Source organism: Castanea sativa, chromosome 8 (genome assembly GCF_040712315.1).
Source record: "Castanea sativa cultivar Marrone di Chiusa Pesio chromosome 8, ASM4071231v1".
NCBI lineage: Eukaryota > Viridiplantae > Streptophyta > Magnoliopsida > Fagales > Fagaceae > Castanea > Castanea sativa.
In genome coordinates this window covers 51,225,529-51,243,576 of record NC_134020.1, presented here as the reverse complement: position 1 = coordinate 51,243,576, position 18,048 = coordinate 51,225,529, and the positions used below count along the sequence as shown (strand labels likewise).

Genomic DNA, 18,048 nt, shown 5'->3' with positions numbered 1-18,048 from the left:
TTTGAGTTTGCACTTGGATTTGAGTGTTTTCGATTATGTTCAACTTTCTTTTACTAAATTTGGGTGCTTTGTGTTCTGGGTTTTCAATAAAAGTACTACTTTTTATTCTTTTCATTTGAACTGAAATTCATACAGTTTTAGCAGTTTATGATCTTTGTTCCTACTGAATTCTTGCATGTTCAAGGCTTTTGCGTTTTGGGATTTTAAGAAATATGGAGGGCTTTTTGTTCTTTAAAATGTTGGTCATGTTTGCTGTCCTTGGTTTATGTCGTTATGCCATGGCTAAGGAATGCACAAACATTCTTACTAATGAATCAAGAAACGCACTTCAATTCACTCTCTCGAATTTCAAGAGGATTGATGTCAACTATACAATAACTGACAATTCCGCCTATAAACGGACTTGGGAAATAATGTATCAAAAAATGAAAAAACAACCTGTTTTTAATGTGTCCAATGATTTGCTCAATGAAATGTCATTGCATGATGTAAGATTGGATCCAAACTCAATACATTGGCAAGCACAGCAAACGAATTTGGAGTACCTATTGATGTTGGATGTGGATAGTTTGGTTTGGAGCTATAGGAAGATAGCCGGTTTGCCAACACCTGGGAAGCCATATGGGGGGTGGGAATCCCCAGATAATGAAGCTCGGGGTCATTTTGTAGGTTGGTTTTAAACTTGTTATTATGACTTTTGCACCATACGTGTCACAAATTTCTACTTCTATTTTTGTTTTTTGAACCCAAGATAGTAACTTTCATTTGTACTTACCTGAAAGTAGGTTCCGTTTGAGCTAGAGTTAATTAGCCCTTTTTTTCTTTATTGGGTGAAATTTGGCACATTGGTTCACATTATTCAGATGCTTAAAAAGGGTAACTAGAGATATGATCCAATGTACGGTCGAGTAGCATGAAAAGATCCACATGCTCTTTTAAAGAAATTGTAGTATCTTACATTTAATCTTTATGTTTACAATGAATAACCAGTTTTTGTTATCTTGAAGGGCATTATTTGAGTGCAACAGCACAAATGTGGGCTAGCACTCACAATGACACTGTTAGACAGAGAATGTCAGCAGTAGTGTCTGCTTTATCTGCCTGCCAGGAGAAAATCGGCACTGGATATCTTTCTGCTTTTCCAACTGACTTTTTTGATCGTGTTGAAGATATAAGACCACTATGGGGGGCTCCTTATTACACAATTCACAAGGTAGAATCTACTTCTGTTGCTTTACAAGATGATAATTATTTATTTGGCCTTTAAAAAGTTACAACTAGATTTCAATCTTCTCTACTTTGACAGATCTTGGCAGGCTTACTTGATCAACATACACTTGCTGCAAATGATCAAGCTTTAAAAATGGTAAAATGGATGGTTGACTATTTTTACAACCGTGTTCAGAATGTGGTAACACGGTTCAGTTTAGAAAGGCACTATCTATCACTTAATACAGAATCTGGTGGCATGAATGATGTTCTTTACAGGTTATATACAATTACGGTAGGTAAATTCATCTTTGTATTAGCTCCTCTAATATATACTTCAAACTTAATTTCTTGATATTATTTCTGTACTTGGTTGAGGTATGTATCAGGAGAAATAAAAGATTGTCAGTCTACCTGGTTATTATTTGAATTTGCAATTGTTACAGAACTTGTGCTTTGGATATTTATGGTATGACAGCACCCTGCAAGAAATGTTTTCTTGAATGAAAATGACTTTATTTGTATTCCACTAGTCTATATTCAGTATCTTATTTCATTATCTAATAGCCACTGAAGAAAAGAATAACATTTGAAATGTTTCCATAGTTCTATCAGAAGTTCGCCTAATATGATATGAATTAAGGAAACTGTAATTTTCTTTATTTGATTGGATTTCCATTAGTTTCTTGCCGGTGGCATGTTGTTTCTATAGCTTTCATAGTACTTAAGTCATTCTGATCTTTTGGTTCTAATATAAGCCTTTCATTCTATTATGCGCAGAAAGATCCAAAGCATTTATTTTTGGCTCATCTATTTGATAAACCCTGCTTCCTAGGACCACTTGCATTACAGGTAATCCTTATTTTCTGTCGGCCAAGTTTGGAGCATTATGTCATTTAACAAACTTCCAGCAATAAATTGTGACATCTTTATCTTTGTCTCCACTGCAAATATAAAAAATTCTGAAACAGTTATCTTTAGGTTCAAAGTAGATATGAATGGCACTGTCTTCTAATGATACAATTGCTTCACCTTTTTGTAGAAGGTTTCTGGATTAATTAACCTGTTCGTTTATAATAAGCTCTATCAGTAGTCTTCCAGATTGCATATGTGTGTGCATGCACACTTTGGTTTCCTTCAGACATACATGTTTCCACTTGTGGATCCATTAAATTCCTATCTTGAAAATCAAAGCTTTTGAAAAGAAATTTCATTCAAAGCTTTTGAAAGTGAGAGTAAAACCAACTATGTTTTGTAGAGAATACTGTTTATTGAAGTAGGAAGTGATATTTGTGTAACCAAGATTTGAAGTCTAGGGCTTTAAGGAAGTGAAGATGTGAACTGAAATTTGTTGTTTAAAGGTTGTAATGGGAGATGACCTCTTCTTGTGTTCTTGTCAATTGTGTAATTATGATTTTTTTTAAATAAATAATAACAAAAAGCAACTACAACAACTTCCAAGCCTTAGTCCCAAATTTGCTGTGGTTGGATATGGAATCTCCATGGAAAAAAGGAAATTCAATTTTATGTAGATCCAGTGTTTCACGGAAGATTATTATGTGAGTCTTTGAAGTTGGGAATTTCTGTCTGACCTTGCTTTTATTTCAATTCTACCTTAGTACATAACAAAATAAAAATTCGCCATCCATGGCTAAACAAGTTGAACAAGATCTTTAGGTTAAAAAATATCCAGTTTAATTCTGGTAGATTTTCATTTCACTTCCGTAGCAAAATACATCCTGTAATAAATCACATCAGTCTCATTTGTTGTGTCCCATTTTCTGTCTCTATGCTTATGTGGATTCTAAGTGGTAATATTTACCATCTCATCAAAAATATAAATACAAAAGGACGGTAGTTGTTGTATAGATGAATCACTGAATAGTGAATGCATTCTTCTTTTCTCAGAATACCATACAGATTTTATACTTCTCTCGAAGCTACATCTCCTATGCTTATAAGTTCAAATTCCATTCTTCTGACTTTATTCATATTCAAGTTTATTTGTTATTCTAGATTCTAATTTTCAAACTTGCTATTATTTGAAGAAAATTCATTCTTTCACTTTTAGGCTGATGAAATATCTGACTTTCATGCCAACACACATATACCAATTGTTATTGGATCTCAAATGCGGTATGAAGTCACTGGTGATCCACTTTATAAGGTAAACTGATTTATCTAAGTTATAAATAATCTCAACTATAGTACTCGACAAAGCCTTTTATAATTTCTACTGTTTACCTCTCCCTTCCCCCTTTTTATTTTGGTTGCTGCTTTAATGCATGTGGCGCTTCCTGTTTAATTGGCCTTTTCACCTTTCTCGTTGAGACATTTTGATCCTTCACTACTTTGTCTTTGTTTTGATCACTTTATTGGAAATTAAATATGTTTATGGATTTTTCTCAAAAGATTTGTATTGTCATTCAAAATTATGGTGTGCCAGGCAATAGGGATGTTCTTCATGGACATTGTTAACTCTTCACACAGCTATGCAACAGGAGGAACATCATTCTTAGAATATTGGTATTGATATTATTCAAAATTTCGATTCATCTCCTCTTACCTGAATCTCCATACGCTACACTGTGAATATGAAACCTCATGTGCATCTTTTTAACATATGGACAGGACTGACCCAATGCGAGTGGGAGATATTCTACAAACCGAGAGTGAAGAATCATGCACAACTTATAACATGCTGAAGGTATATCTTGTGAAGTAAAAAAAATCTCTAGGGTGATGATAAAATTCTTTGTTTAGATTGGCATGCATTGGTGACATTTTGTAGGTCTCTCGCCACCTGTTTACATGGACCAAAGAAGTGGCATATGCAGATTATTATGAGCGTGCATTGACAAATGGTGTTCTAAGCATACAAAGAGGAACAGATCCTGGAGTGATGATTTACATGCTCCCACTAGGTCGTGGATCTTCCAAGGCCATAAGCTACCATGGATGGGGAACACCATTCGACTCTATGTGGTGCTGCTATGGCACAGGTCTGGGTTTGATTGTCAATTTTTAGCTCATATAGCTTTAGGAAAATGAAAGACCACCAAATTCTTTCTTCACATCACCAAAATCTTAATTTTGTTGAATCTCATGATTTTCCTTTTCATATTATGATTGTTCTAATTGAGCAATCTCCGGTTATATCTCTTTTAAGTTCCTTTGATGTTGTAACTTTTTTTGTTTGCTGCGTTTGTAGCAATGGAATCATTCTCAAAGTTAGGAGATTCAATATATTTTGAAGAGAAAGGAAAAGATCCTGTTCTTTACATTATCCAGTACATATCAAGCTCACTTAATTGGAAATCAGGAAATATTTTGGTCAATCAGAAAGTTGATCCTGTTTTTTCCACGGATCCATACCTTCGAGTGACATTCACATTTTCTTCAATGAAGGTACTGGTCACAGTTATTTCTTAAACTAGACATCACTGTTGGATATATTTTGCTCTTGACATCACTTAGTGAAAGAAAGAAATAACAAATTGTTAAATATCAAAACTAAAACAAGTCCTCTGTTTTCTATTCACACTTCACCCTTTACATAAATACTTTTGTGTTACACTTACCCTTTATTGATAAGGCTGAACTTAGAGGAAGTGGAATACTGAAAGAGTGATGGTTCTAGGAAACTTGGACTATTTTCATAGCAAAAGAACATTTTCACTTTCTTTTTAAATTTTTCTGGTTAGGGGTCTTACTTTCCTGAACAAATTTCTTATTTTCTCCAAAGAAAAAGGGCTCCCGCTTTTAGAGGCCGCTTTATGGCAAAACAGGCTTTCCATTCAATTTGAATTCTTTTTATACCATGTTAAACTTCCTTCTTCAATTCTTCATTTTTTCCACAACATGCTGACATTACTTCCAAAATATTATGTATGATACTCCTCTTAAAAGATTTCAAAGTGAAAGAACTGCAGCCTCGGAATAATCTTTGGTACTTCCCCAACTGTGGCACATGATTAGGTTCACAGCTTTCCAAATTAATTCAAGTGCACCACATACTCTCTCTCTCTCTCTCACACACACACACACGTCCACATGCAAGTGCAAGCACACAAGCCACACACACCAATGTTCAGGCAACTCATGTTAATGTACAAATACTCATCCTTTAATAAAACCCAAAGATCACATATGACAGTACTGGTATTTACAATAAAGGAGAGCATAACAAAGTACTTGACCCATCTGATATAGAGCACGGGGTGACAATGTGGAGACTGAAAAACATATGCTGTGTTTCAAAGTACTAATTAGGTATGAAGGTGACTAATTAAAAAATGAACTGTAGAGATGCTCAAGTAGGCCAATGTGTACTGCCTTCAGGGTATTGAGGCACAGGTCACTGAGAATGCATCATTCAATTTGCAAATGGATAATTCAGTTACAAATTAGTGGATTAAATTTAAGTTAAGGCAGAAAAAGGGAGATTTTATATTCTCCTATACTGAAAAGAGATGCAGAAAGGGGACATATCTTACAAGGTTGATCCATTCTAGCATCAAGAAGAACTTTTCTTATTGGGGCACAAGAGTGGCAAGGGGCATTGGTGTAGAATATAATGTTCTTTGTGCCAGTGCTCACAGCATTATTTGGTTTCTGTTAGGGTATAACTGGTTTTGATACTAATTCTGACATGCAGGGGACACACAAATCCTCTACCTTGAACTTGAGGATACCAATTTGGGCATTTGCAAACAATGCTAAGGCATCGCTAAATGCTGAGAGTTTGCCTGTACCAGCTCCAGGTTTAGATCTCCTCTCTCTCTCTCTCTCTATGCTACCTTGTCTTCAAAAAAATGAACAGTTCAAAAGGCAAAAAAGGGTCTTGGCTTGTTTCTGCAGTTTCCCTTTTATTGTTTAATCTTTTAATTATTCTAATGATCTGATCCTTTCCAACTCTAATATGTGTGCAAAAAGTAGAGATTCTTTTGGGGGAGGATGGGGGGACAACTTGCTTTACTTATTAGAAAATGACCATTTTCTTGACTATTTCGTTCATGATGCAGGTAATTTCCTATCTGTCACTAGAAACTGGGGACCTGGTGACAAATTAACACTTGAGCTGCCCATTAGTTTGAGAACAGAAGATATTAAAGGTATTTTCATTGTGGATGGTCCACTTAAACAATTTATGCAAATCCTGATCCCAAGCATACCCTTTTTCTTCCTCAACTCTTGTACATTTTTCTGATTAGCAGCATAATTATTACGGATGATAAATTGCTTACCAAGTCTTTCCAATAACCTTCAGATGACCGGCCTGAGTTTGCATCTATTAAGGCAATACTTTATGGCCCCTATCTGCTTGCGGGTCATTCCGAGGCTGACTGGAACATCAAAACTGGATCAGCAAAGTCTATTTCAGACTTGATAACTCCAATCCCTGCTTCCTACAATGCTTATCTGGTTTCTTTTTCACAAGTGTCCGGAAACTCAACTTTTGTCTTAACCAACCCAAACCATTATATCCAAGAGTCTGAAAACGTAATTTTTCTCGCAAATGCATCAGCAAATTCCTCCCAAGTGTCTGGAAACTTTCCTTTTAACTCAACAAACTCAGACCATTCAATTACAATGAAAATTCTACCTCCACCTGGCAATAGTTCCACTGTTGGTGCCACTTTTAGACTCATCTTAACTGACTCACCTCCGCCAAAATTTTCAACACTCAAAGATGCTATTGGCAAGTCAGTAATGCTGGAACCATTTGATTTGCCAGGAATGGTTGTAGTACACCAAGGAATAAATAACAACCTTACAGTTGCAGCCCCGCCTGCTGGCGGTGGCTCTTCCATTTTCCGGTTGGTTGCAGGATTGGATGGAAGGGCTGAGACAGTGTCATTGGAGTCAGAAAGCAACAAGGATTGCTTTGTGCATAATGGTGTGAATAACAATTCAAGTGCAATCATCAAGCTCAGCTGCAAATCAGGCTCATCAGATGTTAATTTTAATCAGGCTGCCAGCTTTGTAATGGAAAAGGGACTAACTGAGTATCATCCTATCAGCTTTGTGGCAAAAGCGCCTAAGAGGAATTTTCTTCTGGCACCATTGTTGAGCTTCCGGGATGAATTTTATACTGTTTATTTTAACATTCAAGCTTAACAATCTAGGTGGAGAGTGGGAGGTCCACCATATTAATAAAGTGATGTCCAACTTACCAATGTTTATTTTAAGTGAATTTTATAATATTTATTTTAACATTCAAGCTTAACTAATTAACTTGCTTGCTTGGTTCCAATTAGCTCAATTGGCAAAATTTCAAGTAGTTGAATAAGATAATAAGAGATCTGGGGTTCAAACTCCACAACACTAAAAACCGATTAATATCTTGGTTTGATGATAAAAAACTATTATTAAGAGTGGACGCTATAGGTTGAAACTATCTCAAAAAAAAATTAATTCACTTGATATCTCCATTAAAATAATAATAAGTATGGTAAATTACAAATTACACCTCTGAAGTTTAAAATTTACTGGATTTTATACTTCAAAATTTCAAGAACTTAATTTTACATCTTAAAGTTTGGCTCCGTTAGCAATTCACGAAATATTTTTTTTCTTCTAAAATCAAGTCACATCATCCTCATGGTCATTGTCAAATTCAAATGATATATTTATTATAGATTGACTCAAATGATATATTCATAACTATAATGAAGTTGTCAATTATTGGAATAAAATTGTGAAGGCGGTAAGAAATTCTAATTGTTGTTGTTATTATATGCGGGGAAAAAAATAATTTAATTAAATAGCTTGTTGTGAACAAGCTTGAAATTCTTCAACAAAAAAATAATCCAAGTTTAGATATATATTATAGCTTGATGATGTGTCCGGACTTGCTTTGTGATTGAATTAAATTAAATTAAGCAAATCTAAACTTTTAATATTCGGCATGACTTATTTATAACCCTACTAATATGCACCGCAATTAATAATTATCTAATACATTACCTTACTACAATTTTGCTATGATTTATTCTTTATTAATATATATAATATATTCCTTAAAGAAAATTATGGAAATGCTATAATTTTATGTGCTGTCCTTTACATTATCATTCCAATTATGATTTTTTTTTTCTTCTCCCTTTCTTATTAGTTGCTCCTTGAATTTAAATAAAAGCAATGTTGGAGACAATTTTTCACAATTTTTTACATAATTTGTTAGCATTAGCATATCAAGTTTTCATTATGAATTATCATCACATTCACATTAACTCATTGCCGATGTCACTTTTATTATGTAAAAATCGTGATAACATATCATATCAATAATTGTGAAAAGGTTTTGAAATTTTTTGTGTCTTTAATTTAAAGTTTTAATAAACACAATTTTTTCTAAGAGCCTTGTAACTCTTTGGCATAGCATTCTTATTGTTTGAGAAGGAAGATATTGAGTTATTTTATTCCAAAACGGTGGTTAAATCAGCCTGAACAAAAGAGAAAACTGATGATGGAACATCCTCCATCCATATTACATTATCTGGGTAATATACTACTAGTTTAGCTAAATAATGTGCAACTTTGTTATCCACTCTCTTAACATGAGAGTAGGATAATTTAGAAAAAAAGGTTCTCAAAAACACACACATCTGAAATAAGCAAACCATAGGAAGACAAGTTCGTCTTCAAACCATTCATCGCAATGCTTAAGTCACCCTCAACTACTACTCTATCGAACTCAGCATTCCTATTGTTGTAACTATTAAATTATTCAATCAATAAATAACATGTTTACAATGAATTGCATTTATTTTCAAGATGACTGGTATATATTATGCTACTTTGACTTTTGATGCTTCGAAAAATTTACTAGAATTAATTTGATTATTTCATGACTAGCTAACATAATCATATATTCAGACACCTTATGTGCACTTGAATGTTAATACACACGTGAAGAGTCTTATACCGGTGATATTTGTTTCTCTCTCCTTTAGAAACAAAATCAGAATTCAAATATCTCCGACCATAAAATCATAATAATACTAATAATAATTTAATACAAAGGATTTCTTTTTTTTTTGTTAAATCTTGGTTGGGATGAAAATGTGTTGTCAAATTTGTGCCAATGCAATTGTGGATTAGGCCCAATACCCGAGTGGGCCAAGTCCAAAGAAGGTTCACCAAGATGCTAGAAAGTTCGTTGAAAATAATCAGGAAACAGCCAGAAAATTCATTAAGCTGAAAGGAAAAAGACATACATGACGCAACAACCAGAACTCCCTAGAAAATACCTGAAGAATCCCCACGAACCTATAAATTCGCTACCGCACTCTTTCTTCCCAAACCAGTTAGAATTAGCAAAGTGTCATTGTAAGCTTTTCCAACAAACAACCACTTCAAAGGTTTTCTTCGTACTACAGCTCTTAACTAAGATGTCTCTGATTCCAAGCTTCTTTGGTAGCCACCGAAGCAACATATTGGACCCATTCTCGCTCGAGATTTGGGACCCATTTAAGGATTTCCCATTCTCATCTGAACCACCTCAGTTTGCAAGAGAAACTTCTGCATTGGTTAACACCCGTGTGGATTGGAAGGAGACCCCAGAAGCCCATGTGTTCAAGGCTGATCTTCCTGGGCTCAACAAAGAGGAAGTGAAAGTTGAAGTTGAAGATGACAGAGTGCTGCAAATAAGCGGGGAGAGGAAAGTGGAGAAGGAAGAGAAGAAAGACACGTGGCATAGAGTGGAGCGTAGCAGTGGCAAGTTCTTGAGGAGGTTTAGGCTTCCTGAGAATGCTAAGATGGATCAGATCAAGGCTGCAATGGAGAATGGTGTTCTCACTGTGACAGTCCCTAAGGTGGAGGCTAAGAAGCCTGATGTCAAGGCCATTGAGATTTCTGGCTAAATTGTGATTTTGGCCCCTCTATAGTCTATACCATAATATAATTAGAATAAACTATGGCCTTAAATTGTGATTGCAGATAATAAATTTAGTACATGTATGTTTCTTTGATAATTATGATGATTTTTCCCCATATATACGCTGTACGGGGAGTATGTAAAAGCTTGTAATGTTTTGGAAGTCCAAAGGAATGCAAAAACAGAGTGCTTAATATTGCTGCTTACATTTTCTCAACATAATAATAATAATAATAATAATAATATTGCTGCTTGCATCCATATATTGTTTCATTGGAAAAGTTTATGCATTTTCTAATATTTGGCAGTATAAAAAAAATATCAAAGAAAATTATCTCTTAACTTAGCATGAAATTTAGTTGTTATGTTGTTAAAATTGTTGAAAAATAACTCTATCTTACCTCAAACGGAATAAAAAGGAAAGAAAGAAAGTTAAAAGGATAATTTTTTAATTCATTTTAAAGTCGATACTAAACATAAAAAAAATTTAGAAAATCTTTGTAAATTATTCATTTTCAAAAAGTGTTAATGTGTCCTATCAAAAAAAAAAAGTGTTAATGTGAAAACAAATACCTTTTAACGTGTTATATTTTTGCCTAGGGCTGTAAACGAGTCAAGCTTTGTCGAGCAGTGTGTGTTTGAGCTTGACTTATCAATAAAAATTAAATACTCAAGCTTGGCTTGAGCTTGAGACAAGCTTAAAAAAAATATTTAAACTTGAGCTTGTAAAAATGCTAAAAAACTTGAGCTTAACTTGGCTTGGCTTGATTAATTAGTCAAGCTAAGCTCAAACTTAATATCAAGCTCAAACTTGAGCTCAAGTCAAGTTTTTTAGCTTGAGATCCAAAAAAAATTGCATCATCAAATGCTTATATCACCAAAAATCAAGTAAACAAATATATATACATACACACACATATGTGTGTGTATAATATACTTATTTTATCATGCTTCTAACACACGTGATTAGAATTTGTTCACATTATAATTTTACATAATTAAATTCATTCATCGTCATTTATTGTCTATAACTTGACTAACTGTTCAAAATACAATTTTTACATCCACATTTGTCATTCATACAACTATAATCTTCAAAAATCTAAGTAAATTAACATTCGAAAACATATGTATAATATCATAATAATAAGTTTATTGAGTTAACATATATCAAGGTATAAATAAGGTTAAGCTCGGCATGTTTTGTATCGAACTATATTGTTTAGGAGCTTGTTCATAAACAATCTTTTTTGCTTGAGCTTAGCTTGTTTATCAAACAAGCTTAAAACTAAAGTTCAAACTTAGCTTATTTGTAAACAAACAAACATAAACGAGCTTTTTATCAAGTCGAGTCCAAGTTATTCATAAACAACTTGGTTCGTTTACCGCCTTATTTTTGCCAAATCAGCCCGGATAAATATGAAGTTATAAATAGCCACCCCAAATTGCCACTACAGGCCAGGCCAGGCCCAGCCCAATATTAGTCTAAAAAAAGCAAATTACTAATCGGCCCACCAAGCCCTTTCCCTAGTAAAAGCCCACCTAATGCATTTTAGACCACAAGCCCACCACTACATATATATTTCGTTTCAACGCCCTCTGTTCCCAGCTAGGGTTTACAATTTCACCAAATTAGGGTTTTAGGGTTTGTCTCGGCTGCAAAAGCTTCAAAACCAGCAACAATGGTGGAAAAGACAAGAAAAGAGGAGGTCGTCAGCCGAGAGTACACTATCAATCTCCACAAGCGCCTTCATGGATGGTACACGCTTTGAATTTCGTTTGGGGAAACTCTTTTTTTTTAAATTCCATTTTTGTCCTCCATATTTATCGTCAATGACATGCACATATCTGTAACACATTTGAACCCATGTGAAAAAAAATGGAAAATTTCGACTGGGTTTAGGTATTAAGCTGAAAATGAGTGATTGGGGTTTTGGTTTTTTGTTTGGATCTCTAAAATTGAGCAATTTTGGATTTTAGTTTGGTATTCCTGTGATTTTGTTTTGCAATGTTTTTTAAGTTAATAGCTAAGACATTGGTTGTTTTGTAGCTATCTTTGTGTTTGGTTCTTTTTTGGTGGCATTTTATAATTTAGTTACTTCTTGCTTATTAGAGAAGATAGGTACATGCTTTCTCTCAAATTTAGTGTGGGTTTAGATGCCATGTTGAAGTTGAAGGAACCCATTATGTTTTATGCACAACTTTAGGTAAAAGTCAAGTCCATTGTTGTAAATGGGGGGACATTGCAGTAATTGGGTGACTAGTACAGTTTTGTAAAATGGCCATTTTAGATGATGGGTTTGTACTTTCTAAGGTACATAGTAAATGGACTCTCTTTTTAATTTCATCATGTGCCTATAATGGCTGATGGCAGCCACACATTTGAAACGTATCACCATTGGGGAACTGTAGTTTCAGAACTTCTGTCATAGAGTTTATTAGATTCTGCTTTGCGACTTTATGCGAGTGTGTATTAAATGAATGAGTTGGGAAAATGCTAATCTACTCTGACTAAACTGAATAATTTGCCCTATGCATTTCAATGATCATGTGCTAAATCCATTTAATCCATGTACATGGAAGGGATATCCCTGATACCGTAAAATTTTGGAGTGTCCTTGTGTTGTTTTGGAATGGATTAGCTTGCGAAATGGAAGTGTAAAGCATCAATCAAGTCCTTGTTGTTTTAATACTTACCTCGACTTTTTTTGATTATATTCATTCTAACTGAATTCAACAGGGAAGAATTGCTAAGTTTACATTCAGTAACATTAACATCAAGTGCTGTTTATGATGTAATTTAAGGGCCTTTCAATGCTTTCTGTGATTTCAAAATCCTGATTTTTAGTGTTGTAATTTGGATTATACTTGATGATACATAGCATCAAGTTCTTTCTGATCAGGATTTGAGACAGCAAATTTTAAATTTCTGACTACTTCATCTATGTTTTTAGTTTCTTCTGATTTCCTAAAAGTGTAATTCTACTTTCGAAATTAAAAACCCTGGTGGTGTTTGTTGTTTTTATTTGTAGCACATTCAAAAAGAAGGCTCCAAAGGCCATAAAGGAGATTAGGAAGTTTGCCCAGAAGGCTATGGGAACAACAGATGTCAGGGTGGATGTGAAGCTTAACAAGCTAATATGGAGCCATGGGATCCGAAGTGTGCCTAGGAGGATTCGTGTTCGCATTTCCCGGAAAAGAAATGATGAGGAAGATGCCAAGGAGGAGCTGTATTCACTAGTCACTGTCACTGAGATTCCACCTGAGGGTTTGAAGGGATTGGGCACGAAGGTCATTGAAGGAGATGATTGAGCAGTAACATTGTTGCCTAATTTTTTGGTAACTCATTTATTTTATATCTATTTTACTTAGAATTTTGGATATGTTTATGGATTGTCTAGACATTAACATTTGAGCAGCTGAGAGTTGATTTAATGAATTGTAAGCCAATCAATTTTTGTATTTTTGGTCCATTTCTAGATTGCCCCTTGATCACATCAATTAATTCTGCAGCATTGTTTGTATGATATTCATTTTTACTTTTTATTATGCAACCATTCTGGTATGAATTTAGTGATTCATAATAAGATGCGTGTTATGTGACCAAATTGTTCCAATTTCATCCAAACTTTCATGTGTGTTTTTTGGTTGTTAAAATTTTGTTGATGGCATAATGATCTAAGAACTGGATAACCATTTTGGCCCCTGAAGTTTGACACAAATTGTGATTTAACAAAATCTATATTGAAGTGGACAAGGATATAAAGGTTGAAGAGTGGATTATTTTTTCATCCATAGCTTCTTTTTTTTCTTTTTTTGATACCCATCCGTAGTTGAAACCTGAAAACCCAATAATTCGAGGGATTGATGACCGAGGGATTGAATATTAGATCTTTTATTCGACAAAAAGAACGCTTACTAGAACCAACAGATCTTGAAATTACAGTTTCACAATCCACCATAGATTTGCAATAAAATGATGTGCTATTTGAAGTTTGAACTACTCATGTACCATTTATCCAGAAATCGTTAGGCAATCTCTTTAAGACATCACATCGTATTGAATGGATGCTCGTGTAATGCGTTTGTTCTGTTTATTACATCATGGTATTAAATGGATGTCCGTGTAGTTTGCTTTGAGCTACCAAACTTTAATCATATTCATACATGATACATGGGATGTCTTCCGCACGTGGCAATGCTCTTCATTCCACCCTTGGACCCCTCTCCCTTTTAATTGTAAAACGTACATTCACGTGTGCTGTCTTTCTCTATATTTATTTGAGAGAAGCTGCTACCATATCCCCACTCCCATGTGTTTTGTCTATGCACAACTTGCACAAAAAGAGCTTTCAATAGGATTTGCTCTTACAATGATGATTATCATCATGTACCAGTTGACCCTTAAATTCCTAGAAGCTTTTTTTCCACCTTAATTAGGTGATTGATTGGACATGTACACCACTATAAGGCTAGGTCTCACTGCTCTAATACACAACACTTCAACACTATGCTAAGGCTCAATGCTTTAGTACACTAGATTCAATATAATGCGAGCATGTGCCATGTTTGCATTATATGGAATTCAATGCAGTGTCACCCTAGACCCAAGTCGTATCTCATTTAAAAAAATTTCTTGTCGTAATTGTTTAAATATATGACAAAATTATGTTTCAAGAGCAGTTATAATTTTCACAAATATTTTTAAAAAATAAAATTCAGGAAAAATGAGGTTTCATTTAATTTTGAAAATGTCTTAAGCTACTTAAATGATATCTTTTGCTACTTAAATAATATATCTTCCATTTGAAGTAAGTGTCAAAAAAAAAAATTTAACTGGTTATAACTAGAGATCATTCCTATTAGGGGTGGTATTTCGTGTTCGCGTTTCGGGTTCGTGTCGTGTCAACTCATAAGTATTCGACTATATAGGTCTACTCTAACCTACATATTTATTAAACGGGTCAAGATTCCTCAACCCTAACATGACTCATTTGTTAAACAAGTCAATCGTGTTGATCTGTTTATCAGATTTTATCAAAATGAAAAAAATAATTAATGAAAACACAAAAAAAATGAATATTTTTAATATAAAATTTAGAACTAATAAATAGTTATATCACAAATAATCATTCAAAACTAAAGTATATCCCAATATCACAAATAACCAATCACAATATGTCAAAAAAAATAAACTACAACAACTAATAAGATTATATACCTAAAGTTTGAAGAGTATATTGATAAAATGTCATTTAATTAAACGGGTCAAACAGGTTTTATGTGCAATACTAACTCAACTCGTTTATTAAATAGGTTAGTCATGTCAACCTAAATATGACACGAACTCGTTAAACTTCAACCCATAATCCACTAATTCTGTGTTGTGCCGTGTCGTGTAGGGTTCGCGAGTGATGTCCAATTTTACCACCTATAATTCCTATGATGATAATACTTATTAGTTATCACCATGGACGGAGCTATTATTTGACTAGGGGGGCAATGGCCCCCCCCTAAATTTTTTTAAAAAAAATATTACTATGTTAATAGATACTAACTTTAGCAATTTTGTTCAATAAAATTACACTTTGCCCCATTTAATAATGCCATTAATTTTTTTGAGAGTAATGTTATAGCCACAAATGTTTTTACAACATTTATACAAACTTTTGAGGTAACAAATTCTTATTGGTTCGTACACTTGCATAACTTTTTACTTATCAATAACCACTCATCACATTAGTAATTTGTAAAAAATTTGTAGTTTAACATTTTTCAACTTTTAAAGAACATAAAAAATTAATACATTAAATTTAAAACAAAATATACAAGCCCAAAAAAATTAGCCCAACAACAAAAATTATCAATAATAAAACTAAAAAATTAAGCTCAATCAATCTATTTTCCTCAAAACAAACAATTTAGCCATTTAAAAAATTTTAAACAAAAATTCTTAGTAATAAAGCAATAGATTCAAAGGTCGAAATCGCTACACACAACTCACAGCAGAGTCGCTCTCTAACCCTACGTCATGACTCCGTCCTGCTTATCAACATCTTGTATGGAGGGCTTCAATTATATGCTAATCAGAACAATATATAGATATAATCATATAAATGCAATGAATCTTATCAAAACGACAAGTGCACCTTCAATTCTATCCCATCCTAATTCAAACGACCCTTTTACAATGAAGATGTCGAAAAGGACCATGCCGACGGTGACATTGATTATACCAATACCGCAATGACAATGAACCCCGAAATAACTACACGATTTTAATGTCACACACAGTTCATCAAATTGTTCTAATTTTTCCACAGTTGTCATGGTAGCTTTTCACCGTCAAACTATAAAGTCCAAAGCAATAGTTTCTTTAACCTTTAGCTTAAAACCAAAATTCTCAAATCTTATTTCAAAGTCATAATTCATCATCATCATTATTTTTGGCCACATCAATATGAAAGTCCGTGACTAGTAATGAATTTGACATCAATTTTTTCCACAATTGTAAATTATTTGGTGCCTTGGTGGCCGCCACAATAATTCCATCCATGCAAATTACGTGCATGAAAGTTGAAACCTTAAATTTTTTTCATTACTCAACGTAACATATATATATGGTTAAACACAAACCTTTTTTTTTTTTTTTTTGAGCTGGTTAAACACAAACTATAATCAACAAATTAAAAACATAATATATAGGAGTATCAATTTTACTCTTACATAATACAAACAAATCACGATATTTCGGTTTTACCGACACTGACAAACTCATCCTATCTCGGCCGAAACACTTTTTTTTTTTCCTTCTAGCAAGCTTTTAATGGCTTCCCACAAAGACAATCATTATAAACAAACGACGACGCTTCAAGGTGATTGAACGGAGACCCAGCCGGTATTGGGCCACAAAGGTGGTTATGGCTCAAATCCAAGTGTCCGATATACGAAGCCGATATTATCGATTTCGGTATCGGACCCTTCAAATTATTATACGCTAAATCCAGCGCGGTAAAGTACGATCTCGGCCCGAAAACGTCCGGTATTTGACCCTGGATCGCATTTTTGCTCAGGTTCAAGTTACTTATCCTCGAGTTGAGCAAACTCACCGGTATGGTACCCGAAATTTTATTGCCATCCAGGTTCAAAGTTCCGAGAACCGACATTCGGCCGAGCGAGTCCGGTATCGGACCGGAGAGTGAATTCAAAGAGAGATCCAGATCTGCAAGGCGGTAAATTTTCGAAATGGAACTTGGGATTTTCCCGGAAAGCTGGTTTCGGCTCAGTAAAGCCCGGCTCAGCATTCTGAGTCGGCCGAAATTTCGGGGTATCTCGCCCCAAAGTTTGTTGTTTCGGAGATCCAAGTGCATCAAGCTGGAGATATTCGTTATAGAAGGTGGGATTGTCCCGGAGATAAAATTATCGGCCACGTTGAGAACAGTGAGCCTCGTCAGCCTCCCGATATCGGCCGGAATATCGCCGGAAATCTTGTTTCCGATAAGATCCAAGATTCGGAGAAAAGGAAGCGACGTAATACAATCCGGAATCTCGCCCGAAATTCCCTTCCAATCGGCGATAGTAATAGAAGAGAGGCGCGTGAGCTTGCAAATAGCGGGTGAGATGTACCCGGTCATGTACCCGGTTCGGTGAGCCCGTTCGAAAATCGGGTCTTCGGACTCTCCACGGAGGTTTATATCGGCGACCCGATGGGTTTCCGGGTCGCAACTAACGCCGTACCAGTTGTGGCAACAGTCGCTGCCCGTCCATGAATTGAAGATGCCCAAATAAGGCTCGTGGAGGGCAGCTTTGAAAGCTAACAGTGCTGCCCGGTCTGACGGCGGGCAGGACTTAACGGTGGAAGAAGTGACGGCGAGCAATGTTAACGTTAAAAACAAAACCACACTGCCCATTGTAGCTAGATTTTAACGTTGGAGAGTGAAGCATGGACATGGGAAGTG

At 34.8% G+C, this 18,048-nt stretch overlaps 4 protein-coding genes across 4 annotated transcripts; 3 read left to right on the top strand and 1 right to left on the bottom strand.

Moving 5' to 3' along the window:
- Positions 1–212: 212 nt before the first annotated feature.
- On the top strand, positions 213–7,329 carry LOC142606508 (uncharacterized). The gene is made up of 13 exons (XM_075777845.1): positions 213–669; positions 1,008–1,213; positions 1,307–1,504; positions 1,990–2,061; positions 3,281–3,376; positions 3,656–3,735; positions 3,841–3,916; positions 4,001–4,211; positions 4,421–4,623; positions 5,867–5,972; positions 6,234–6,323; positions 6,479–6,674; positions 6,777–7,329. The coding sequence occupies exons 1-13, from the start codon at positions 213–215 to the stop codon at positions 7,327–7,329; spliced, it is 2,544 nt and encodes an 847-aa protein (XP_075633960.1).
- Positions 7,330–9,446: 2,117 nt separating this feature from the next.
- LOC142607853 (18.5 kDa class I heat shock protein-like) lies at positions 9,447–10,296 on the top strand. Its single transcript, XM_075779502.1, has one exon. The coding sequence runs from the start codon at positions 9,606–9,608 to the stop codon at positions 10,074–10,076; it is 471 nt and encodes a 156-aa protein (XP_075635617.1). The 5' UTR covers positions 9,447–9,605; the 3' UTR covers positions 10,077–10,296.
- Positions 10,297–11,672: 1,376 nt separating this feature from the next.
- LOC142608425 (large ribosomal subunit protein eL31-like) lies at positions 11,673–13,563 on the top strand. Its single transcript, XM_075780203.1, has 2 exons — positions 11,673–11,849; positions 13,123–13,563. Exons 1-2 carry the CDS (start codon positions 11,773–11,775, stop codon positions 13,400–13,402), a joined length of 357 nt encoding a protein of 118 aa, XP_075636318.1. The 5' UTR covers positions 11,673–11,772; the 3' UTR covers positions 13,403–13,563.
- Positions 13,564–16,763: 3,200 nt separating this feature from the next.
- On the bottom strand, positions 16,764–18,048 carry LOC142607663 (uncharacterized). The gene has a single exon (XM_075779231.1). The coding sequence runs from the start codon at positions 17,998–18,000 to the stop codon at positions 16,903–16,905; it is 1,098 nt and encodes a 365-aa protein (XP_075635346.1). The 5' UTR covers positions 18,001–18,048; the 3' UTR covers positions 16,764–16,902.